Raw genomic sequence first — 26,684 nt, 5'->3', positions numbered from 1 at the left:
GGCCAATGGGAGCGCCGGGGGGCGGGCCGCTCGGCGGGCTTCTCCCGCCCGTCCCGCCATTCTCGCTAGTTCGATCGGTAGCGGGAGCGGAGAGCGGACCCCCAGAGAGCCCTGAGCAGCCCCACCGCCGCCGCCGGCCTAGTCACCATCACACCCCGGGAGGAGCCGGAGCCGCCGCCCCCGGCCCCAGTCACCATCACCGCCACGATGAGCAGCGAGGCCGAGACCCAGCAGCCGCCCGCCGCCGCCCCCGCCGCCCCCGCCCCCGACACCAAGCCCGCCACCCCGGGCGGCGGCGGAGGAGGGAGCGGCGGCCCCGGCGGCCTCACATCGGCGGCGCCCGCCGGCGGGGACAAGAAGGTCATCGGTGAGGGGAGGCTCCGCGGCGAGGGGCGGGGGGGAGGGGCGGGCCGGGGGACCGTTAACCGAAGCGGAGCGCGTGCGGCCGGGGCTCCGCGCGCCTGCGCCCTGAGCCGCCCCCCTCGCGCGCCCGCGCGCCCCCTACAGACCCCCGCGCGCCGCTGCCTCGCGCGCGCGCGCGCGCCCCCCCCCGCCGCCCCGAGAGCGCGTGGGTTACGCCCCCCAGCGGCCGCCCCCGGTGCGCCACCCGTTGTTCTCCTCGGCGCCTTGCGGGCCGCCCGAAAGCGCCCACCCTGCGCGAAGCGCTGAGCCCCAGCCCCGCCTGACAAGGTAACGGGGCCCGCGGGCCTCCCCCCCCCCCTTTTTGAGGAGCGGCGTGGCTCAGTGGAAAGAGCCCGGGCTTGCGAGTCCGAGGTCGTGAGTTCGAATCCCACCCCTGCCACTTGTCAGCCGGGTGACTGGGGGCCAGTCACTTCTCTGGGCCTCGGCTCCCTCATCGGGGAAATGGGGATTAACTGGGAGCCTCACGTGGGACGCCCCCATCACCCTGTCTCTCTCTCCCCCCCCCCCCAGCGCTTAGAACAGTGCTCTGCACAGAATAAGCGCTTAATAAATGCCAACCTTATTAATCCCGCCGCCCGTCCGCTGGGGCAAGTCACTGCCCTGGAAAAGGGGGGTTCAAAGTGTCAGCCCCACGTGGGGCCACCTGCCCCCTTTGTATCTCCCTCAGCGCTTAGAACAGTGCTTGGCACAGAGTAAGCCCTTCATAATAATGATGTTGGTATTTGTTAAGCGCTTACTACGTGCAGAGCACTGTTCTAAGAGCTGGGGGAGATGCAGGGTCATCAGGTCGTCCCACGTGAGGCTCCCAGTTAATAATGTTGGTATTTGTTAAGCGCTTACTAGGTGCAGAGCACTGTTCTAAGAGCTGGGGGAGGTACAGGGTCATCAGGTGATCCCACGTGACAAATCCGTGTCTCTATCTGTTGCCCAGTTGTCCATTCCAAGCGCTTAGCCCGGTGCTCTGCACATAGTAAGCGCTCAATAAAAGCTATCGAATGAATGAATAATAATAATGTTGGTATTTGTTAAGCGCTTACCATGTGCAGAGCACTAAGAGCTGGGAGAGGTACAGGGTTATCGGGTGGTCCCACGTGACAAATCCGTGTCTCTATCTGTTGCCCAATTGTCCATTCCAAGCGCTTAGCCCGGTGATCTGCACATAGTAAGCGCTCAATAAATGCTATCGAATGAATGAGTAATAATAATGATGGCATTTAAGTGCTTACTATGTGCAGAGCACTGTTCTAAGTGCCGGTGTAGATGCAGGGTCATCAGGTTGTCCCAAGTGAGGCTCCCAGTCTTCATCCCCATTTTACAGATGAGGGAACTGAGGCACCGAGAAGCGAAATGACTTGCCCACAGTCACACAGCTGACGAGCGGCAGAGCCGGGAGTCGAACCCATGACCTCTGACTCCGAAGGCCAGGCTCTTTCCACTGAGCCACGCTGCTTCCCCAGCATTTCACTGAATGAATGAAATACCGTGATTAAACAAAAACCATGATTATTTTGCAGGCCGAGGGGGCGGGGGGCAGGCAGAGGACCCAGGTTCTCCGTCAGCTTGTCGACAGCGGGACCTTGGGCAAGCTGTTTCGCTTCTCCGGGCCCCACCTGGAAAGTGGAGGCGAAGACCAAGCCCCATGTGGGACAGCCTGATGAGCTTGTATGGCCCCCAGCGCTTAGAACAGCGCTTGGCACGTAGTAAGCGCTTGGTAGGTAATGATTACAGCAGGCAAGGAGCGGGGCCGGGAGTCGAACCCACCGCCTAGTTACCATCGTGGTGAAGGTATTAGTTAAGCGCTTACTATGTGCCAAGCGTCATTAGCATCACTGTCATTATTATTAAGCGCTACTATGTGCCAAGCACCGTTCTAAGCGCGGGGGTAGGTAGGAGATAAGGAGGTTATCCCGCGTGGGGCTCACAGTCTTCATCCCCATTTTGCAGGTCGAGGGAGCGGAGGCCCGGACAAGCGAAGGGGCTTGCCCACGGTCACCCACAAAACACACACACCCCTTACGAGGAGCAGCCTGGCCTAGGGGCGAGAGCTCGGGCTCAGAGGACCTGGGTTCTCCATCATCTGTGGGATCACGGGCAAGCTACTTCACTTCTTTGGGCCTCAGTTCCCTCATCTGCAAAATGGGGATGAAGACCGTGAGCCCCACGTGGGATAACCTGATTAACTTGTATCTGCCCCAGCGCTTTGAACAGTGCTTGGCACATAGTAGCGCTTAGTAATAATGATAGTATTTGTTAAGCGCTTTCTACGTGCGGAGCACTGTTCTAAGCGCAGGAGGAGATACAAGGTGATCAGGTTGTCTCACGTGGGGCTCGCCGGAAAAGCCCCATTTTACAGATGAGGTGACTGAGGCACAGAGAAGTTAAGTGGCTGGCCCAAGATGACGCAGCGGACGGGTGGCGGAGTCGGGTTTAGAACCCACGTCCTCTGACTCCCACGCCCCGGGCTCTGTCCACTAAGCCACATGGCTTCCTCGGCCCCGGGGGTTATTTGTAGCTCGAACCGTTAAGGAGGTGGGACGGCCAGTGGGAGCAGCCCACGGGGGTAATTCTGAGAAGTTTGTATTGAAGGAATAATAATATTGGTATTAAGCACTTACTATGTGCAGAGCACTGTTCTAAGCGCTGGGGTAGATACAGGGTCATCAGGTTGTCCCACGTGAGGCTCACAGTCTTCATCCCCATTTTACAGATGAGGTCACTGAGGCCCAGAGAAGTGAAGTGACTCGCCCCCAGTCACACAGCTGCCAAGTGGCAGAGCCGGGATTCGAACCCATGACCTCTGACTCCCAAGTCCGGGCTTTTTCCACTGAGCCACGCCGCTTCTCTAGCGCGGCTCAGTGCTTCTCAGAGTTAGGGGCCCACGGCCACCCCAGGAGGAACAGGGCGCTGGAAGAATTGGGGCCGTCAGCAAAGAACCTTGCCTAATCCGAGTTTCTCTCTCTTTCAGCAACGAAGGTTTTGGGAACAGTAAAATGGTTCAATGTAAGAAATGGATATGGTTTCATCAACAGGTGAGAGGTCCTGCTTTCCCTTCCCTCCTCGTCCCGCTCTCTTTGAGGTCTCCGGCCGGGCCGGCTTTTATGGCCCGGGGTTATTGGAAAGAGGAAAAAAGGAAAATTGAATCCTGCCCTTAAAAATTTTGGCAAGAAGGGTGTGCGTCTGACGTTTCTGATTCATTACTGGAGGGAGGAGGCCCTTAGTCACCTCAGTAATTTAGACTTCAGTCACACGAGGTAGCTGAGTACGGCGGAGTGGGTTTTAGGAAATGTGGCCAGCTGGTTGCAGCTAAACTTCCGACGCTGACTTTGAGACATGTGGTGTGATCTCGTAAGGCAAGTGGACAGCAGGTAAATCAGCTGTTGGAAAGAATAATTGGAAATACAGGGTTAGTGTCTTCCGTTATAATTCCCCTCACTCCGTGACACTACCTGGGCAGGAGATTCCACTGACTTCTACCCGTGTAAAATTCTGTGCCCTTTGTATTTTCCTTCTCACCTGGAGATTTTGGATAGGTCGGTACTTATCAGAATATCTGCGCATAACTACACCAGGTGACTCCCGACTCAGATCCCTTATATTTGGTCTGAGACTTGCTGCTGTTGCAGCCAAAGCTTGATTTTTCTCCCCCCTTTCCCTCCCCCGCAGCATGTTCATCCCCATGTTGCATGTTTTGGGGGTTTTCCGGTCAGGAGCAGCACAGGATCATTCCTTTTTCTCAACCCTTTCTCTTCTTTGTTCTCAAGCTTCCTATCATTTTCATGAAGGCCATAAACCACGGCCACGTAGCCTGGGTGTTTGCACCTGCGAGTCGTGGTGTTTCGTGCAGGCGTCGGTGGGTTGGACCGGGCCAAGTTTTCTATTCAAATGGCCATCTACAAAACGGTATTTTGAAAGAATGGTATGTTCTGGCAAACGTTCAATGTTTTAGGTTGAAAATGGTGTATACAAAGATAAAATATGGCAACCAATGCGCCGAATCATCCATGGAATTTGAGTGCTTGCTGGGTGCAGAACATTGTACTAAGTACTTGGGAGAGTACCCTTGAAAAGGAGCCTGGCTTAGTGGAAAGAGCTCAAGAATCAGGACGTGGGTTCTAATCCTGGCTCCGCCGCTCATCTGCTGCATGATCTTGGGCGAGCCACTTAACTTCTTTGTGCCTCAGTTACCTCATTTGTAAAATAGAGGTTAAGACTGTGAGCCCCACATGGGACAACCCGATTACCTTGCATCTACCCCTGCGCTTAGAACAGTGCTTGGCACAGCGTAAGCGCATAACCAATACCATAATTATTTGTACACTGTAACAGAGTTTGGTAGAGACGTTCCCTGCCCGCAAGCGTAGAATCTAGAGAGGAAGAATGGTTTGACTCAACGTCTACTTGATTTCATTTGCTTGGTAGACCCCCCAGTATTTTTAAGCCTTTCCAGTGAAGTCCAGTGAGTTCACATATTAAGTGTGTCTGGCAGTGTTAAGTTTTTTTTTTTTTAGTTCTGGCTTTGGAGAAATGGCTTTTGCTTGTGAGATTTTATCTATTGAAAGGAACAGTTGAAAATGAATTATGTAAAGCTCTTTATTTTCCTTAAATTGTCACTAAGCCATACTTTACGGTGAGTTTGGAGTAATCATTTGGGAGGATTTTCATGTGAAAGGTGAAAGTGAAATGCTATCTCCAGAGGTATTGGGATGTGGGGAAAGAGACCCTTTCCCCTTTCTTTTCTTTGCTACCGTTTAATATTTCTTTGGCTATTTAACCACTGTATTCCATTCTAAGGGTGAGCAGATTTGATAAAAAGAAACTTTATTAGATAAATGGGATGTCATCCTACTTCTTTTAAGACGGGTCTAAAAACCTACCATTTAAGAGTTAAGTCTGTACCCTTGGATTTCTCCAGTTGGAGCAGTAAACAAATTTTCTCTTGCTTTTCATTTCCCTTTAGCCCTGGATAGGAGTTTAAGTACCTCAAGTGATGCAAGCGAGAGAAAAATCAGCCTGTCTTTCATTTTGTTCAATTAGAAAGTGCCGCTTTAGGTAAATCTTTTGCTATAGGAAGATGGGGTTTTTTTCTCTATTGTTTCAGAAGGGTTTATCTGAAGGCTTAATTTAAAACGTTGTTTAAAGGTATACAGCTCAACTGTTGCCTTAAGCCTAGATCTTTTGGAGCACAGCAGCGGTGGCTTGCAGGCTTTAAGCGTTCCAGGGGTCCCCATTTTAGACTTATTTTAGCAGTTTAAATACACTTACTTTTCTTTCACCATAACAGTTACTTTTTATTTTGGGTTTGGCCGAATTTTAAAATTTTGAGCTGATGAGTAAAGCCATCTTAGCAGTTGTTTAGTAACTCTTTGTATTTGCCCGGACAAGATTATCACTGATTTTTTTTTTTTTTTCTAATAGACCCTCAGTACTTAGTGGCTGTGAGGAAGAGTGGTGAGGGACTGATCATCTTTAGGGGACTGTGCTGAAAAGTTCCAGGAGCTTAGAAGCTAACTTGGCCAACTCTGGCACGGGAGCCATCGGGACTTTGAGTAATTGTTGTGAATCTACACTTCTTAGTTCTTTTTTTTAAGTTTATCGCCATCATCGGTATTTATTGAGCACCTACTATGTGCAGAGCACTGTACTAAGTGCTTGGCAGAGTACACTACAATGAGAAGGACCATGAGAGCTTCGGGAGCCACTTCAGTTAGGGAGAAGCTCTGTCTCTGTATTTCTTTACCCCCCACTTTGGCTATTAATGGGACAGCTCAGTTCTTTCCTTTCTCACATCCCCTGCCTCCAACTTTACCTGCCAGCTCTGCTTCTGGCAAGTGCATTCCATGGCTTGGTGGCAGGTTTTCCTTTCTTTTCTTCTTTTTTCTGTATAGTGTGAATGAGGTGCATTCTTAAGTTCCTGTTCTTAGTCAGGTTATCTGTGTCGGCACACTTTGGATATTCACCAAAGGCTTCGCCACCTCCAGGTTTCGAGATGAGCCTCATTGGCATTGTCCGGCATCCGAAAAGTCAACACTGTTCCACTACGGCGAGTTTTGCGGTATTCAACATTCCGGTGCTTGGTAGGCTAAGGCCGAGTAGCAGTCGACATCCCCTCCTCTCTCTTTTCTTTTTGACTGTTTCTTAGCTTTCCTCTAGTACTTTAATTTGCCTGTTGCACCCAGCTATTATCAGTGTGTTGCTCCCATTTGCCAAAGGTCACTAACGGCCTGCAGTTTATGCTGGATGGGACGGGAGAAAGGGAGATATTTTGCTTTAAAGCAAAAAAGATTTTTGGCTAGGAGGGACTTCATTCTCCACGTCTACCAAACAGTTGCCTCGCGCAGTACTCGGCTCTCCCGTAACATGTCTTTCATACTTTCTCTTCTGCTTAGGCTCCCGTTAGGGAATTAGGGGACGCTCTTCTGACGTCGCATCTGGATAGAACGTGATGGGATGTCGGAAGAGATGGTTTACGGACTAGTGAGGGAGGCAAACGGAAAAATAAATTAGGAGGGAGCAGCAGAGTGTAAAGATATGACCAGAACGCTCTGAGGGAAGGGGTTGGAGGTGAGGGATCAAATGCACAGGCGAAGCAGTGGGCGGGGAAGAGAATGGGGAAATGAGAGATTCATGAGGGCAGCCTTCCTGGGAGAGATGTGATTTAGTAGGGCTTTAAAAATAAGGAACACATCACAAGTTTGCCTGTCGTTTCCTGAACGTAGAGTTCATCAGAAATGTAACCCTCGAGTTCTGGAACAAGCTTCTGGGTATTCTAGAGAAGGACGTCTGGGATCTCGATGCCCAGTTCCTTTTTCTGTTAACTCGCTATGGCTTGGCCACTGTCTCTCCAGCCACCACGTCTCCCGCAAAGAGTCCAACTCCATGCAGGTTAGGAGAGCCGTGGTCGGCTCACAGTAAGCGCTTAAATACCGTCATTATTATCTGTTGGGGAGAGCCATTAGATGTGCTCCCACCAGTTTGGGAATGGGGCCCGTCCCACCCTAGAAGCCAGGACAGGGGTGCAGTGAGGAGCTGGGATTTGTGTGTGCCGCTTGGCCCTGGATCCGAGCCCAGTAGAACAAGGAACTTGCCCTTCTCGTGGCTGGCCTCCCCATCTGCCGCACAACTGACGGCCAGGTGGGCGTCAGACCGAACGCTGCAATGTCAGTCAGCCCCAGGCGCTGGTCTCTGGAAGCGCTTGTCCACTGCTGTTAGCGTCCGGTGCCTCTTGGCAGCTGTGGGGGTGGAGGAGGAGGAGATGCCAGCGATGGCCAAGTTTATGCCCCCTCCAGCCACTCAAAATGAAAAAGGGTCTCCCCAAACCAAAGGTTCTAAAGCTAATAGTGGCAAAGTGGTGTAACACTTGGTGGGGATAAAAGGAAATCATACAGGGTGGGTTGAACATCCTCTCTAGACCTCAGACTCGTTACGAGCAGGGAATGAGCCTCTAATTCTGTTGTCTTGTACTCTCTCAAGCATTTAGTACAGTGCCCTGCACATAGTAAGAGTTCAGTGAATACCCTTGATTGATTTTTAAGGAAAAAAAAAACAAAAAAATTTTCCCCTCATGACTGTCAAGAGGACCAGGTTTATCCTGAAACTCCTTTACTGTAGAGCTGTTTAAAGGCAGCATCCGCTCCCACTTGTGCCGAGGCGTCAAGGGAAAAGCTGAACATTACACTGTCTGGGACAACAGAATGGTTTCAGATCTTCCTGGAGTTGTTTGGTTGCCTTGACTCTAGAGCCCCTCGCACCTCCTGCCAACGAACCACCGCCAAGATTTCTCTCCTCGCACCAGGATTCCCACTCCCTTGGACAAGACCATGGGATGCTCACCAGAAGCCCATGACCACATTAGGGTGTTAGAAATGGAGCTTTGAAGAAAAAGCTTTAGGATTTGCATGGAGGGGGAATCATAGGGATCAGGAGATGAATGAGGAGATCGAGAACCCAATAGAGGAATTGGGGTTAGAGTCAATAATTTTCAAAAGAAAAACTTGTCAGAGTAAAGAAAATCTGTGCAAGTTGCGAGGATCACATTGAACTACATCTCCTTGGTAAAGGAGACTGGAGGATTTAGCTAACTTCCCTTTGATCGCATTCATAGCGCAGTGGAAAAAGTAAACCAAAGAGTGGTCCGTTGCCAAATTTTTAACCTAAAGCATTCATTTGTGCCTTCCCCTCCCGCCCCCATCCTCTGATCTTTCTTTTGAAGCTTCCCCTTCCCTTTCCAACTGCTTCCCCTGTTCTTTGGTTCGTGGATCAGTAGGCAGCAGGAATAGTGTTGGTGTGGACCCTGGGGGTCATGGTCAGTGTTCCTGTTAATTTAATGGATTTGAGCCCATATTTACCTCGATTCTATGAGAGTCCCATTTAATTCCTCTTCTGAGGCTGAGGCTTAACACTAGGCTGATCATGTGGGTTAGAAAGGAAAGCTTTAGATTTTTGTAGCCTATCCTGACTAAACCGATCCGTCTGCCTTTCAGTAGTCCCCCAGATGGGTTTACTAACTGTACAGAGTAAACTTCCAGGTTTACCTTTCCACGTGGTCAGTCAAGGTCCCACAGAAATCCTCTAGACTCTTAGCTCCTTGGGGGCGGAGAATATGTCTACCAAATCTCAGTGGACTCTCTCAAGTGCTCAGTAAAGTGCTCTGTACTCATTAAATACGATTGATTGCTTTGAAAATGCAGTTTGAACATCCCAGAATGCTGGATGACTCTTCCGATCCATACCATTGGTTATTGAAGTGGGGGTGAAGACTGAATAGCTCTAGTTGTCAACAAAACCATTGTGGTTAACCTATACAAGGCACACTTTGTAAAACGGAAAATTCTGAGATGGATTTCTGGGTGTCAGTTTCCAGAATTTTGACTCTAGATCTGTTGGTGTGATTCTTGTGAGAGAGAACTACTACAGAAGGTGTAAAATATGTCATCCCCACCCCCCTTTTTTTTTCTTTTTTTTTTTTTTTAAAAAAAAAGCACTGTGTGTACTAAGTTACTGTACTGAGCACTGAGGTAGATACAAGCTAATCAGGTTGGGAACAGTACATGTCCCGCATGGGGTTCACAGTCTTGATCTCTCTTTTCCAGATGAGATAAATGACACAGAAGTTAAATGACTTGCCCCAGATCATACAGCAGACATGGGGATGGAATTAGAACCCAAGTTCTCCTGACTCACAGTCCCGTACTATATCCATGAGGCCACGCTGCTTCTCCCGCCCCAATCCAGATGACTTGAGTTAACACCTTCACCCAAACCACTTTTCTCCTATTTTAATAATAATTCTTGTATCAGTTAAGCGCTTACTATGTGCCAGGCACTGAACTGAGCGCTGGGGTGGATGCAGGCAAATTCGGTTGGGCCCAGTCCCTATCCCACGTGGGGCTCGCAGTCTCAGTCTCCATTTTCCAGACGAGGTAACTGAGGCCCAGAGAAGTGAAGTGATTTGCTCAAGCCCACAAGCGGTGGAGTCAGGATTAGAACCCATGACTTTGTGACTCCCAGGCGCAAGCTCTGTCCACTCTGCCTGTGCTGCTGTTGCTTTTAGAAACAAGCTCATGGTGTGTAGGTGAAAGGTGGCCAGTGCCAAGTGTTTCTTACAGAAAGGAGAGTCGGGGAGAGGCACAGAAGATACTTCTTTGTCCCAGGCATCCCCACTGACTCGGTGCCCTTATACTTTTCCAGCGGCTCCAAGTCGTACCGTGAGGAGAACGGCTCTTTGCTGGCCTGTACTTGTTTCTCCGCTGGAAGCCAAGTACATTTCCGTTCGCGGGAAGGTCGAGACCATGGCTAAAGGTTAAACTGAGGGCTTTGCATTTTGCGGGTTACATTTTGCCTTTATCGATGCCGTTTCTGACTTCAGAAAATTATATACCAAATCACCGTTCCTATAGGAATCTACCGAGGTCTGGGAAACGTGGAGATTGACTCCCGGGCAACATGCTTGACAAGCCACATTTGAAGAAAACTTAGGAAGAAGTAACTTGGAGCTAGGCAGGGGTGCCAGCTTTTCATCTTGAACGTGCGGGCAAACTTGGTGGCGGGGCTCTGAGGGACAGGAGAGAGAAAGAGTTGGGGAGATAGAGGAGGGAGAAGAAGCCGAGCAGCGTGCCAATGGAGGAGCAGCTCCTCGCAGAGATCCATGAGGCCCCCCCCCCCGCTCACCTCACCCCCTGCCCAATCCACCTAGGCAGTTTCGGGGAATCCATCAGGACCAGGACTGGGATGAAACTGTGGAGTCACAACTCCAAGTGATGCTCCCGGGCCAGTATCTGCCAGGTTTAGGAGGCGGCGGCCCGCAAAGCCTGTGAGGCCCAGCATCACCGTTGCAGCAAGAAGCAGAGTGGCTTAGTGGAAAGAGCACGGGCTTGGCAGTCAGAGGACGTGGGTTCTAATCCCGGCTCCACCACCTGTCTGCTCCGTGACCCTGGGCAAGTCACTTCTCCGTGCCTCCGTGACCTCATCTGTCAAATGGGGATTAAGATTGTGAACCCCACGTGGGACAACCTGATCACCTTGTGCTTAAAACAGTGCATGACACGTTGTAAGCACTTAACCATCATCCTCCTCATCTTGGCGGGGAAGACCCTTGCTGATTTCCGCCTTTGAAACAGTTCCCCTAGCACTGGAAAGCTGGACAATCAGTCGCTGAATAGGAGGGGCAGGGAAGAAGGTCTTCCACCCTAAGTAGTGTTCTGGGAGGTGGCGGAGAGAGGACAAAAGGAGAAGAGTTGAGAATGGGATAGGGAACTGGAGTAATGTGGTGTAGTGGAAAGAAAACAGGCCTGGGAGTCAGAGGACCTTGGCTCTAATCCCGGCTCAGCCCCTTGCTTGCCGTTTGACCGTAGGCAAGTCAATTCACTGTGCCTTTCTTCCTCTGAAAATAGGGATCAAATTCCTGTTCTCCCCCCTATTTAGACTGTGAGCCTCTTATGGGACAGGAACTGTGTCTGACTTATCTTGGCATTTGCCCCAATGCTTATCGAATACCACAGTTACTATAAGGCCTTCATTTTCCCCAGTAGCTGAACCCAGCAGTGGTTCTTAGAGGGACTGTCAGGACAGAACTAGAGTTAGGGGGAGCGGAAAAGGAGATCGGGGTAGGAACTGGATGAAGACTGGAAGAGAAAATAGAAAGGATCCCTCCTGTTTTGATACTTCGAGAACCCCCATTTACTGTCGACTCGGTAACTCAGATGAAACAGTTTAATATAAAATGGTGTTTTCCAGGGTCAGTATACTAATACTGTATTAGTCCAGATTTAATTTATTGGCTTCTATTTTTCAGGATCATTAACTCTGATTTCAAGTAAGAGCACAGTGAGATCTTTTTGCAACATTAATCCTCTTTTACCTCTGTTACTGTCTTCCCAGGGTAGGCAAGTCCTGTGCATTTTTGTTAAAAAGCATGATTCGGGGGGGAACTTCTGGGAAATGATGGCCTGGGGTTAAGAAAATGCTTCAAGGCTCAGATTAAAGTTCAACCCAAAAACTGGAAAATCTTTTCTGCCTGTGACTCACACTGTATATAGCTCCGAGGGCTCCCTAGGAGTCTTAATATTCAGTTGCTTCATGTTTCGGTGGAAGTCACAAGCCAAGTGTCATAATATTGCATTTAATTCCAAAACTGCAAGAGTGAACTACTAGGAAAAGTTGCCATCATTTGGTTAGATTGAAGCCGAGGGGACAATCTGGTTAAGGAACTGTAAGACAGGAAAAACTTGTCATAAGTCAAATTTTGGGGTTTACACAGTAGACTAAGGTTGTGGTGGGCAGGGGATGTGTCTGCTAACTGTTGTATCATACTCTCCCGAGTGCTTATTACAGTGCTCTGTACGTAGCGCTCAATAAATACCACTGATTGATTAGACTTCCAAACTGAGGGAGATGCATTTTGCTGAATAATAATAATGGCATTTTGTTAAGCGCTTACTACGTGCAAAGCACTGTTTTAAGCGCTGGGGAGGATACAAGGTGATCAAGTTGTCCCACATGGGGCTCACAGTCTTCATCCCCATTTTACGGATGTGGTAACTGAGGCACCGAGAAGTGAAGTGTCACACAGCTGACAAGTGGCTGAGCCCTGATTTGAACACATGACCTCTGACTTCCAAGCCCGTGCTCTTTCCACTGAGCCACGCTGCTTCTGTTCTGCAGCCCTTCTGGGATATGGTGCAAGAAAATACCTCTTTTTGTTTGAGTTAAATCAGAGTTTCCCAGATTGTTCTGAGGGACCACTTAGATGGTTTGGGGTCATGTTAACCATGGGCGGGTCTAATCCCGATCTCTTCTGTTTTTGTCAGTCAATGTCTTGTGCATATCTTTAAATTACAAATTATTTATATGATTGTCTGCATTAACAGTCCCTCTAGACTGTGAGTTCCTGGCGAACAGAGAAAGTCTGCTGTGTTGTGTTGTACTCTCCCAAGTGCTTAGCTCTGTGTTCTGCACATAGTGAAGCCCCTCAATAAATATTAATCCTGATGACTTAATTAAGCACTTACTGTATGCAGAGCCCTGGACTAAGTGATTGGGAAAGTCAGTACAACACAACCAGAACTTTCTCATCCATCTCCTTAAACCACACCTTCCTCCCCTGACCATTCCTCCCATCTAAAGTGGGAGTCTCCCCCGAGTGAGTTAGTCTTGGTTCGTCATGCCCATCAAGTGATGTTTTATGTAGTGCTGCCTCTGATTTAAGAGGTACCACTTCATGCTGCAGGTATCCTGGCAAATCTTGGAAAGTTTTACTTGAAAGCCACTGTCTTGTCTGAGGTAACTAACGGCAATAACATTCTCTATGGTCGTGTCCCCTTTTCCTGGAGGAGAGCGATTAGTTGACTCTGTTTTTTTATGTCTAGCCCTTGTCTGTGTGCACGGTGTAGAAGAGATTCTTGTCAGTAACACCCACGCTCTGAATATCTTCCTAGCTATATGTGTAGTGTTCTTTTGTGGGTACCAGTTGATGGTTAGTTGAGGGTTTTGGGTTTTTTTTTAAAAAAAATAACTTTCAGTAAACATCAAGTTTAAAAGTCCTGAGGTTTCATTTCAGCTCTTAGTTTTATGAATCACAGACGTCTGTCATGGCAAGCGTCCCTTCAAAAATAGTCCTTTCTCGGGTATGTAAATAATGCAGATGGATTTCATGAACAGTCAGGATCATCTCAACTTTATATTAAAGTAACCTTGTTTAAATTAGCGGGTGGGTCTCGACTGTATCCGAATCTTGTTTTGGAAGTAAGGAGAGTAATAGTCACTGAAAAACTGGTTATGGAATTCCAGACTTTAGAGTAGGGAGAAGGGCATGGCCTAGGAAAAGAAAAGTCAGTGCATTTTAAAAATAACTAGATCTTCCAGGTATCACATTCCGAAACCTGTCGATCCTATTGATGACTGAAAACACTGACAACTGGCCAGACAGATGCTACAAGATGTAGTTGTAAGTTAACAGATAAAACAGTGAAAGGGTTAAGAAAAACAAGAGAGGGTTAAGAAAAGCAAGAGCAAACCCTGCAATGGAAAAAAAGAAGAGGAGAAGCAGAAAAGGAAGGATGTAACATCAGAAAGGGAGAGCTCCCGCTCAGGCAAGAAAAGCATGATAGGGAGATGTCTCCCCTGCTCTGCAAAGTACCGGTGGATGCTTTGAAAGATACAAAATGAGAAGAAAAAAGCAAATTCCTGACCTCAAGACACAAATGGAGGAGTGAAGTAAAAGTCAGATATGGACGAAAATTGCAGAAGGGCATTCGGTTCTGCTCAGATGTGTTTTGGCTAGAATGGTTTAGGCGATGTTTGGCAATGTGAGCACATTTGGGTACAGTAGTAATAGGAGTCGTCGCCTTCGTCTGCTTACTGTGTGCAGAGGACTGCCGGACGCTGGGGAAGAAGTACCCCACCCAGTGACCTGTGGTCCCTGACTCTGGGAGTTTACAATTTGAAAATAGGTGGGGAAGAGTATGGTCACAAACACAATAGGAAGATTAAAATGATACCAATACAAAAGAACGTGTGAGTGCTTACTGCGTGCAGAGCACTGAACTACACACCCGGGAGAGTACAATACATAATCTGCTCGCCGCCCACAGATGAGAGTCCGACAAGTCCAGTGAGAAAGGAGACTTTGGGGTTTTGCCAGAGTCCAGCAGTCACAATCAAAGCTCCCCAAAGGTGTAAAATTTGTAGAGTCTCCACGGCCCCCAGGAGGCCTTCCCGGACTAAGCCCCCCTTTTCTTCTGCTCTTCCCATCGCCCCCATTTGCTCCCTCTGCTCTACCCCCTTCCTCACCCCATAGCACTTGTGTGTATATATGTACATATTTATAATTCTCTTCAATTCTCTTAATGATGTGTATATATCTTTAATCCTATTTAAATTGATGCCTTTTTTTTTTGCTTTTGGTCTTGTTGTTTTTTGCTTTTTATTTTTTTTGCTTTTTGTTTTGCTGTCTGTCTCCCCCACACCCCCCCTTCTAGACTGTGAGCCCCTTGTGGGCAGGGATTGTCTCTGTTGCTGAATTGTGCTTCCCAAGTGTTTAGTACAGTGCTCTGCACACAATAAGCGCTCGGTAAATACGATTGAATGAATGAACGAGTGAAGTGTTGCAGCTTGAATCCTCCCCCCATGGCACCATATGCACAGGGGTGTGTCAGGAGCATTAAGAGCTACGGCACGAGTGAGGTGGAAAAGTAACCCTTGGTTGCACACATAAATTACAGTTAAACAGGCCCCGAGGACAGCTGAAATGACTAAAAGGCTGACTCAGATGGGTTTAGTCAAGGGAGGATTTGTGAGGGAAGAGTATTGCAGATGGGGAATATCATGAGTGATGAGGAGGAGAGACAGGTGTATGGTGTTGCAAGCCAGTCACCAAGGCTGGTGCAGAGAGCTCAGGCAGGTGACCCTTTCCCACCCCTCAGAGGAGGGAAGGCTGCCCAGCTGGAGTTTCTGGTTAGCTGAAGGGTGTGATGTACATCCCATCTCCAGGCACCTGTACCTTACTTTCGGCTGGATCTCTGCTCCTTAATTTTTGGGCAGGCTAATGCTTTTTTTAAATCTCCATTCGGTGAAACTAGAGTAAGGTGAAAGGGATTTGAGAAGGTGTGTTGTCACGCAGTTTCTCTAGAGCTGGGCATATTGGGTGTGCTCAATGAGCATTCGGATGGTTTTAATGGTCTCTGGGTTAAAAAAAATTAAAAAAGCCAGTTTCACTCTTAGTATTTACATCTGCAGGCGAGGTGACTAATCTCCGAGAATAGCTTCCATACCTTTCTCCTCCCCGTTCCAGGTAGGAAGTCTGCAAATTAATTAGAACCTATGCAGAATTTAATAATTCAGCTTAAATCTCTTTAGGGAAATGGAAAATGAGGAAAAAATGCTCAATTTTTGAAGCTTTCCTGACCCTTGTTCATCGTACCTACCATTTCATTATAATGTGGCAGTAATTAGTATTCCCGGCATGTTAGAAAAGTAATTTAGAAGTCATTAGGAAGGCCAAAATGGAATGCTTTATGTATGCAGATGTGAGACATTTCCCATTTTGCTATTCTTGAAAACGTTATGAAAGCTGGCATTAATGTCCTAACCATAAAGGTGTATATTTTCAGATACCCTTTTTTGTTTTGTTATTATTTGTTTTCTCATTCATTCCGTTGTATTTATTGAGCGCTTACTATGTGCAGAGCACTAAGTGCTTGGGAAGCACAATTCAACAACAAATAGAGGCAATCCCTGCTGTCCAGCCTTACATAGTTACCAACTGGTGTTTCTAACACCTGGTTGGTTTCATATTCACAAGAAATTTCAAAAAATAAAGTTTGCTCATTCAAATAAGAGTAAAATTTAAGATAGGAGCCTACACTGTCTGGAAAGCCTCGTTGGAAAAACTTGACTGAAGTGCTATACATTTGTTATTATTGGCTTACTTTTTACAGTTCTTAATCCTGGTACTCTGTAATAGCGCATTGTCTAATCCATTTTGAATTCAATTTCCAAGAATATCTGGGACAGGATTTTAGATACTTTTGCCAAAAAGCCTTGTTTGGCAAGATTTGTTCCTTTTGTAAATACCAGTTCCACTTCCTTGTGAATAATGTTGTTCTTTGATTATGTTTTTCAGGAATGACACCAAGGAAGATGTATTTGTACACCAGGTCAGTACTTAGTATGCATTTATATTTTTGACTCTGATTATGTTTGAGAGAAGGGTAAAAGTGTGTTTTTCCTCCATGCGTCTTTGAGATAATTCATTGAAAAAACTGTCATAGTAGCGGTAATGTTTTTCTTCTATGTATTTGCGTTTTGGTAATTTATTAAATGTTGCTGAATTAAATTTTGTGGACCATTATATTTATTAGGCATATATGTTTTCAGCCTTTTTTTTCCCTTTTGGAGTCAGGCAGAGCTACTTCTAGAGCTGAAGATCAAATATGGGCAGTTAAGATATACACACACACAAATATTTCAAAGCCTGTTCTTGAAAGCCTTTGCAATCTAAATACATTTTGAATTACAGGCCTATTTCTAGGGGGAAAAAAGTTCCTCCCAAATAAAAAGGAAAGGGTGGGGAAAGTGTTGGTGACTCCTATAAATAAGTGGTCTTGAAATAAGTGACTATCCCACAGCTAAATATGCACTTTAGTGAGTACAGCATTTAAAATGGGTGATTTACTATAAAAACCACTTTGAGCCCCTTAATCATTTTTTCCCTCTGAGTACTTTAATGGCATTGAAGGGATACAGCAGCCTTTTCATGTCCACTCTGCCTCCGATGCCCAATTTAAAAAATAAATTTAGAAGGCAAAGCAAATACCTCTCCAGTTTTCAAAGTAGGTAGGGAAGGTGATAATGATTGATATAAAAATTTTCTTATTTGGGTGAACACCTTTTAGGAAAGGAAGATTACATTTGCTGCCCCCAGAATAAGAATTTGTTAAAGTTAGCTTAACCCATGATTCCATAAGAAAGATTTTTACATGTTTAAAATATATCAAGAACAATTTTAGCACCCAAGGACTTTGAGAAAATTCTGGAAACTGGTTTGGTAGCGTATCTCAGTCCAGTAAGTGATATCCCCATTTACAATTCATAGTCCATCGCTAAATCCTGTCAGTCCCATCTTCACAACATCACTAAAGTCCGCCCTTTCATCCATCCATATGGTTGCCACTTAATACAGTCACTCATCCTATCCCACCTGGATTACTGCATTAGCCTCCTTGCCCACTTCCCAGCCTCCTGTGTCTCCCCACCCCAACCCATACTTCACTCTGCTGCCCGGATCATTTTTCTTCAAAAACGTTCAGGACGTGTCACCCAGCTCCTCAAACTCCAGTGGTTGCCCATCCACCTCCGCATCAAACAAAAACTCCTCACCATTGGCTTTAGAGCATTCATCCACCTCACCCCCTCCTACCTCACCTCGCTTCTCTTCTTCTACAAACCAGTCCCCACACTTGGCTTCTCTAGTGCTCACCTTCGCAGTGTGCCTCAACCTCGCCTATCTCGCCGCTGACCCATCTCCCACCTCCTGCCTCTGGCCTGGAGCACCCTCCCTTCTCAAATCTGACAGACAATGACTCTCCCGTTCTTCAGAGCCTTATTAAAGGCAAATCTCCTCCAGCAAGCCTTCCCTGACTAAGCCCCCCCTTTCCTCTTCTCCCATTCCCTTCTGTGTCACCCTTTACTTGCTCCTTCTGTTCTTCCCTCCCCCCTCCACCTCCCGCCCCCAAACCACTTACCTGTAACTTATATAAATGTCTACCTCCCCGCCCCCAGACTCACTGTGGGCAGGGAATGTGTCTATTTATTGTTGTATTGTACTCTCCCAAGCGCTTAGTACAGTGCTCTGCACACAGTGAGCACTCAAATATGATTAAACAAATGACTAATTCTCCAAGTTGCTTAATAGTAGTAGTAATAACTGAGGTATTAAGCGTTAAGGTAATCAGTTGGGACACGGTCCGTGTCCCACCTGGCATACGGTCATCCCCATTTTTCTCTTGAATTTTCTTTGACCCACATGTTGTCACCTCCATCCAGCTTGCTTCCCCCTAGGGTTTTGGTGGCACTGACTTCCCATGGTTCGCCATTTTAGTTTTTCAGGCTTCTTCTTAGCCCGCTCTGTTTGTAGTGGCAGCAGGAGCGATAGCCAGAAATGCGAATGGATGCTCTTGGTCCTGAGAAGTTCTGTGACAACCTTATAATACAAATCTTCCTCCGACTCGGCCTCGGGTTTTAGCAGTCGCCTTCCAAATAGGGTCAACCCACCCTGAGTTAGGAATTAGCCTGTGTGGGAAACCCACCTTTTAGGAAACAGGAGAAGTCCCTTAGGGAATCTCACCTTTCTTCCCTGTCTCGGTTCCTCTGCCCCTCTTCCTGGTCACCGTGCCGCCTTGGGATTTTTTTGAACCTGGACAAGTGGAATCTCCTCATCCCCATCCCCCATCAAGTGTCACAGTAAGGTTGGAAATGCTCATGAGCAAGAGCAGGTCTGCATTGCATGAACCGGGTGCTGATCTTAGTGCATCGACAGTATTTGGGTGCCTACTGTGTGCGCAGCACTGTTCTGAATGCTTGGGAGAATGCAATACAGGAGATGGCAGGCACGTTCCCTGCCCACAACGAGCTTGCGTTGTAGAGAGATCGACTTCATTGGTGGACGTAAAGAGCCGGAGACGGCTGGTCTGCGTTTCTGGAGAGAATAACCCTCTGGCAAGGGCCAGAATGGGCCAGGTGACACAATCTGGCGAGCCACCCAACTCCATGCGAGGACGCGAGGAACTCTTCTTGTCCAAAGCTTGAAGTAGAACATTTGAAGGATCCTTGGCCGCCATGCCTACAAACTAGTAGTAGGCTGATGAACAGAGTTGGCTTTGGTCGGCATGGAAGCACCCATCACCACACCTGCCTGGCCGCTAAACAGCTATGGGGGGAGCCGCCGTACCATGTTTGGCTAGGTTCTAGGGATTCAGTAACTTCTCATTCATTTTCAAGGAAACGAAACACTCCCACAACCAAAATGATTGAGTAAACGGAACCAACCAAAGGGTTTCGTCTTGAGCAATGTAGCCGCTTTCTGGGAAAAGTGTTATCACTCTCTCCTGAGACGGAAGTGTCTCAACAGAATTCTGAAGCCACGTGACCTAAACAAAAAGAGCATGGGCCTGGGAGTCAGAGGACCTGGGTTCCGATTCTTGCTTTGCTCCCTGTCTGCTGTGTGACCTTTGGCCGGTCACTTCACTCCTGCTTGGCCTCAGTCGTCTCATCTGTAAAAATGGGGATTGAGACTGTGAGCCCCCCATGGGACATGGCCTGCGTCCAACCTGATTAGTTTATGGTTGTCACAGTGCTTAGTACAGTGTCTGGCGCGTAGCACTCCAAAAAACACCATTTAAAAGAATTCTGGGGTTTTATTAAGTTTAATAACTTCCATAACTTTGAATGCTGGCGTTGGGTAACTTCCTTGAAATTTGTATGACTGGGGTGTTTTTTTCCTTTTTTTCCCCTTGAACTCTTACATTCAAAATGAAAAAATACATTCTCTCCTGAAAATCCAATTTTGGAAATCGATGTTACTCAGACTGCCATAAAGAAGAATAACCCCAGGAAGTACCTTCGCAGTGTAGGAGATGGAGAAACTGTGGAGTTTGATGTCGTCGAAGGAGAAAAGGTGAGGATGTTTTCCGTGTACAGGTTGGCTTCGGTTCGGAAGTATTTTGGAGGTCTCATCAGTTATGGTGGCTCGAACGGTAGCTGAATCAGAAGGCCAGTGACATAAATCATCAAGCTCTATGGTTCCCTTGTCTGCTGGCTGCAGTTATTCAGAACTGTGAGTAACTGATTTTTCAGTCATTATTTAGAGAAGCAGCGTGGCCTAGCGGATAGAGCAGGGGCCTGGGAGTTGGAAGGACCCGGGTTCTGATCCCGGCTCGGCTGCGTGACCGTGGGCAAGTCGCTTCTTTGGGCCTCGGCTCCCTCGTCTGTAAACCGGGGATTAAGACTGCAGGCCCTGTGTGGGACAGGGACCGTTGTCCTACCCGTTTAGCTCGTATCTGCCCCGGTGCTTAGAACTGTGCCTGGCACGTCCTAAGCGTCCAACAAATGCCCTCTTATGTTCTTATTTGGTGGGGAAGGGGTGGTGGAGGAGCCCCGTGCACTCTGTAAGCTCACGTCCCCGGTTTCTCAGCGTGTCCCTGACCCCGCGTGATGGCTTTCTCGTAGGGTGCGGAGGCAGCTAACGTTACAGGTCCTGGTGGAGTTCCAGTGCAAGGCAGTAAATACGCAGCAGACCGTAACCATTACAGACGTTACCCGCGTCGCAGGGGCCCTCCACGCAATTACCAGCAGAATTACCAGAACAGTGAGAGCGGGGAGAAGAACGAGGGATCGGAGAGCGCGCCGGAAGGCCAGCCCCAACAGCGCCGTCCCTACCGCAGGCGGCGGTTCCCCCCTTACTACATGCGGAGGCCCTATGGGCGGCGACCGCAGTATGCCAACCCTCCCGTCCAGGGAGAAGCGATGGAGGTAAGCTTGATGGCATCTCACTGCACACACGGGTGGGCCCCGTTTCCCCGCCCGCCGAAAAGCTCCGAGCTCCGAGACCTTGGGTCCTTCGGGCCTCCTTGGGAGGTGAGCCCGGCACTCGTTCTCCTAGGCAGTCGTATGGAATCGAGCCCCTCTGGGATTCATCTTGGGTCCGGTAAGGACGTTTAAACACCCCGGATTGCCAGGATCGTTGCTGATGCCCCTCGCCCCAACCGGACGCGAGTTTACAAAGCAGTTTGAAAAGCAGCGTGGCCTAGCGGAAAGAGCACGGGCCCGGAAGGCAGGGGAAGTGGGTTCTGATCCCGGATCTGCCACGTGTCTGCCCTGTGATCTTGGGCATGTCACTTAACTTCCCTGCCCCTCAGTTACCTCATCTGTAAAATGGGGATTAAGACTACGAGCCCCAGGTGGGACAGGGACTGTGTCCGACCTGATTGCCTCATATGTACCCCGGCGCTTAGAACAGTGCTTGGCACTTAATAAGCGCTTAAGAAATACCACTCTTATTATGATAATGATAGAGAAGCAGCGTTGGCTTAGTGGAAAGAGCCAGGTCGTGGGTTCTAACCCTGGCTCCTCCACTTGTCGTGTGATTTTGGACATGTCACTTCTCCGGGTCTCAGTTACCTCCTCTGTAAAATGGGGATTAGGATTGGGAGCCCACCTTGGAACAACCTGATTACCTTGTGCCTTCCTCAACGCTTAGAACAGTGCTTGGCACATAGGAAGCACATTATTATTATTACGAAAATACGGTGAAGGAACAGTATTCACTGAGTGTCGATCACACAGCCAACTTATATTTTGTCATAATGTTTTTATAAGCTCCGGAATTTCTGTTGTGAACTATGGCACCGTGGCCGGTGATGTGTTTTGCCTTAATATGTGCCTTCCTTCCTGATGAGAAATTTTGAATCAAGCCTAGTTGGCTGGATTTTTATTTTTTTTGACACTTCTTAGATTCAGCGCTTTCTCCGGTGTCTGCCTAGTTGTTAGTCTCTTCCAGGCAGTAGACTTAGACGTGCGTTGTTTTTCAGGGTGCTGACAACCAGGGTGCAGGAGAACAAGGAAGACCAGTGAGGCAGAATATGTATCGAGGTTATAGACCACGGTTCCGCAGGTATGCTCTGTCAATGCTCCGTATTCTGGAATAAAAAATTGCATCAGATACCTGTGAGGGCATACATTTTAAATGAGACACAGTGTACCCTGTAAAATAACTCACAAATAGTGCACCCTTTTCCCGGGGACAGATTGCCCATGGTCCTTGTTCAGCTCCTTGTGGTCTTGTCCCCATTTGTTGGCCCCTTTTGCTAACCAGTGGCAGAGAAATGTGGATTGACCTCTGTTTGCCTCTTGCTATTTGTCAGTGGCTCACCTGATCTGCTCCCTGGCAGTCAATCAGTGGCTCAGAGGAAACTTTTGGATATTCTGGATCTCATTTGTTTTTGGTGTGCTGTACCTTTCCACCCCTCACTTCCTCCCCGGGCAATCCCCCTTTTTTCAAAATCAAATAATAGTATTTGCGTGGCTCCTCTGTGCAGAGCACTTTATATGCCTGGGAGGCTGCAGTAGAGTTTGTAGACGTGATCCTTGCTCTCGAAGCGCTTGCAATCTAGAAGGGTGTTTTTTTTTCCTAGTTTTGTTTTTCTTCAGGGGGTGGGGGTGGGTGGGGGTTGTTGAACATGATTTAAGTGGAAAAATTACTCCGAAAATCTAGTTGGAAGGAGCAGAGGCTGCTCTTCCTAGGTGTGCTAAAATAATCTGATCGTGAGGTCACTAGAAGCTGTTAGTGAAAGATTTTAATCAATTGATAAATGAATCAATGGAATTATTGAGCACTTATTGTGTGGAGAGTACTGTACTAAGTATACAGTACAACACAGTTGATAGACACAACTTTAAAACTTGAGAGTAATTGTGAACTGCACCACAAATCAGAGGGCCAACATAGGAGTTTTAGATCTGTAGTGGGTTCATTATCCTTTTCTATTAAGCTGTTTCATGGTCATGAAGAAAAGAGAAGCAGGGTGGTCTTTTGAAAAGAGCACAGGCCTGGGAGTCAGAAGTCTTGATTTTCTAGTCCTGGGTTCTGCCACTTGCCTGCTGTGTGACTTTGGGCCTCAGTTTCTTCATGTGTCAAATGGGGTTTAAATATCTGCTCTCCCTCCTACTTAGACCAAGCCCCACGTGGGGCAGGGACAGTGTCCGACCTGATTAACTTGTCTCTTCCCCAGCGCTGAATATGGTGCTTGGCCTCTAATAAGCCCTTAACAAATTATACCACAATTATTATTATCCCCCAAATATTGTTTGAGGTGCCTTATGGAAGTTCTCAAAAGAAAACAGTCTTTCTACTAGGATTTTATATTCCAGTGGATATACAATATCCACTCTATCCAAACTAACAGGAGGTGGGGGGACAGTGAAGAGATGCTAGTAGGTAGCGGGATGACTACAGCAAAAGAAGTAATAGAAACTGGAGGAGGAGTAAGGATATTTCAGTAAATATTTTGTCATTAGTAGAGCAAGAACTTTCTCCCCTCTGGCCTGGGCTAGACTCTGAATGTAAGCGACAAGAAAGATGGTTTGTTGGTTGGGGAGTGGTAATGCAGTGAGAAAATCTGAGATTGGTGGTGGAAAAGAGATGAAATTGAAGTAACAAATGACTTGGAAATTATATTGTAGAGCAGCTCTCTTAAAGTAACAGTTAAAGCCATGAAGCTAGCAAAGAGCAATTGAATTAAAAGTTGTATTTAATTCATGACTTAAATCTAGCCCTCAAACCCCCATTTTTTTGGTGGTTCACCATATTGGACTGAAAGAATAGCCAACCATTTGGTGTAAAATTTAGAATGTACCCCAAAATCAGTTAATTAGTGCTATTTCTCTTTTTTTTAATGTTATTTAAGTGCTTACTATATGTCAGGCACTTTTCTAAGCGCTGGGGTTGATACAAGCTAATCAGGTTGGACAAAGCCCATGTCCCATGTGGGGCTCGAGGTCTTAATCTCCATTTTACAGATGAAGTCACTGAGGCACAGAGAGGTTCAGTGCATATTGTGTGCGGACCGATGTAATAAGCTTCTGAGGCCTATTTACTAGTAATTACGTACATTTTTGCTCCAGTGTCCTTAGACATTGCATTATTTTACTTCTCCCTAAACAGATTTGTGAGAGAGTAGTTGGTTACAATTCACACATGTGAGTCTGGCTTCCAAGTGCCTTTAATTTAAAGGTGCCCTTGGAGGTAAGTTTCACTTCCTGAGGGCTGAGCCAGTATGAGGAGCATTATGTTGATGTTCACACTTAAGTAATTCCAGATTGATTTTTTTTTTATTTGTGGGGGTGGGGGACGGCCGGGGAAGCATATAGCACTGTAGATTTCATCTGGAGGATGTGGCTAGCCAAAAACGGAGTTCTCTGCCCTGGGGAAATAAGAGATTTATGCCCATTTTTCAGGCTCCTGATTTCTGGAGAACCAGGCAGTTTCCATAAATATTTCTCTAGAATGTTGAGTTTGTTCCCAGAGTTCACCCGGAATCCCCATAGGAGTTCCTCCCTAAGTAGTATTGAAGGAAGAATTGGTCAGTCAGTGGTATTTTTCTGAGCCCTTTCTGTGTGCAGAGCACTCTACTAAGTACTTGGGAGAGTACAGTATACCAGAGTTTGTAAGCACATTCCCTGTCCATAGTGAGCTTAGAGTCTAGAGGAGCGGGCCTTTTGGTCTGAATAGAATAATGATCAGCAACCTCCATTGAGGTGTGATTTATGTTCAGTGTTTTTTCCAACTTTTAGTGAAGATGAAGTTGCATATTACTCAGAAAGGGTTTGGGTATGGAAAGAGGTTCTTAGGTTAGCTTCTGAACTAAAATGTAAATGTGTCTTTCCATTTATTTTTGTTTCATGGGTCACTCCTGAGCCAGTTGTCCCTAAAGCCCATGCAGTGTTACAAATGGTTGGGATCGGTGAACTTTTGAAGAGCTGTCACAGGTGTGTTAACTGTTACTTGAGATTGTAGTGAGGACTTTATTATAGCGGCAATATTGTGTACTGTAAAATTGTGCCTTGAGTGGCAGGTGTGGGAAAGCAAGGAAGTGGGGTGACGAAAGTAGCTTCTATGGACTTGACCCTTTGCTGGGGTGGGGCTTTAGCCTTCTAAACCAGCAGGGCAAGGGAAAACCACCGTGGCAGCACCACTTCTTTCTTCCAAGCGGGCTGCAGTGACTTCCCCATTGCCCAGTAGGGTTTCAGCAGGGCTTCTCTCCCGGCCCTGAGGCCCCAAGAGGCTGTAGATTCCTGTCCCTCAATGGTTTTATTGTGGCAGCAGAAGGGAGAGACTCTCCTCTCTTATCCTGGTGCTTTCACCAAGTTGTCTGAGCTTTAGTAGGGCATTTTCTCCGGCTAGTTTAGAATGAGCAGAGTGGGCATCGTGGCCAGCAGGGAGTACTGTTTTCCGGGCAGCTCAAGAAGAAGAGCAACGGCCTCAAGTGCTCTTCTTCTTGAAGGTGGCCCGTAAAGAGCACTTTTTTTTTTTCCTCTTCTCACCTTGGCCAAACCCTTATTCAGCAGGCCCTTCCAGGATCTGGGTTAATTAGATACAATCCTGACTGACAGTGGGGTGAACTCGATGACCTCCAAGGCCTCCTTCAGCCTTAAGATTCTATAAATACATTGTGGACGAAGAATAATTCAAGGGCCCGATCTCTTGTGGACCGAGATTATTCAGGTGTCAGTAACCCTTGAATACAAACGGCTGACCCCTCCCATCTTAAATAGCAGACGGGCCTTCACATATCTCTCATTTCTCATTTCTTCACAAGTCTCATTTCTCCGGCATCGTCAGAGAGGCTTATTAGCCTGTAGATTTGGACCGTAAGCTCCATGTGGGCAGGGAATGTCAGCCAACTCTGTTGCATTTTCTCCCAAGGGCTTAGTACCGTGCTCTACACACAGTAAGCACTCAATAAGTACCATTGATTTATTAGTAAGTAGTCGTTAATTTGGGGGCATAGAACGTAGAGTTTTTAGAATGCGTGTCGGGTTGAAGTATTGACAACGTAAGCGTTTGGAAGTACCAACCTGTGCGTTCTACTTAGTAAAGTTTTAGCGGTGGTACTTGACTCACCTCACTGTTCAATACTTAATCCTGTTCATTTTCAGTGATGGCCAAGTGGCAGCAATGAGAGCTCGGGACAATTTCCCACCTGCTCAACTGTATGTAATAGTTCTCAGTTTTGTTCTGGACTTTAATCTTAACCTAATGCTTTTTAGACTTTGTGGGGCTAGGAGGGTAAATGCTTTAATAACGGCCTTCTGTGGTTGCAAGCGGCACTTCAGTGAAACGCTCGGCTGAATTTTAAATCCCTTGAGAAGACACTGAGGAAGCGTTAGGCTTCAGTCAGAAATGACGGTGAATACTACCTGCCATCACCTCATGAGAAAGAGGGGTAATGAGGCCTAGGTGGAGAGAGCGTGGGCCTGAGAGTCAGAAAGACCTGGGTTCTAGAGAAGCAGAGTGGCTCAGTGGAAAGAGCCCGGGCTTAGGAGTCCGAGGTCGTGGGTTCAAATCCCGGCTCCGCCGCCTGTCAGCTGTGTGACTTTGGGCAAGTCACTTCACTTCTCTGTGCCTCAGCTCATCTGTAAAATGGAGATTAAGACTGTGCGCCCCACGTGGGACAACCTGATCACCTTGAATCGCTGCCCCCTCCCCCCCG

The 26,684-nt window shown here is 47.5% G+C and overlaps 1 protein-coding gene across 2 annotated transcripts in view; it reads left to right on the top strand.

Annotated features, from left to right (window-relative positions):
• Positions 1-62: 62 nt before the first annotated feature.
• YBX1 (Y-box binding protein 1) overlaps positions 63-26,684 on the top strand; it is a 30,477-nt gene continuing 3,855 nt past the window's right edge. The window contains exons 1-7 of one of the 2 annotated variants that reach the window (XM_029065742.2): positions 63-367; positions 3,389-3,452; positions 16,541-16,574; positions 20,003-20,092; positions 20,644-20,946; positions 22,005-22,087; positions 26,131-26,184. In XM_029065742.2, the coding sequence (XP_028921575.1) occupies positions 208-367; positions 3,389-3,452; positions 16,541-16,574; positions 20,003-20,092; positions 20,644-20,946; positions 22,005-22,087; positions 26,131-26,184 (788 nt within the window). In that variant the 5' untranslated portion in view covers positions 63-207. The remainder of the gene's footprint in view (positions 368-3,388; positions 3,453-16,540; positions 16,575-20,002; positions 20,093-20,643; positions 20,947-22,004; positions 22,088-26,130; positions 26,185-26,684) is intronic. The other variant, XM_029065743.2, reaches the window with a different exon arrangement.

The sequence above is a fragment of the Ornithorhynchus anatinus genome, chromosome 5 (genome assembly GCF_004115215.2).
Source record: "Ornithorhynchus anatinus isolate Pmale09 chromosome 5, mOrnAna1.pri.v4, whole genome shotgun sequence".
Taxonomy (NCBI): domain Eukaryota; kingdom Metazoa; phylum Chordata; class Mammalia; order Monotremata; family Ornithorhynchidae; genus Ornithorhynchus; species Ornithorhynchus anatinus.
This window is presented reverse-complemented; position numbering and strand designations above follow the sequence as displayed.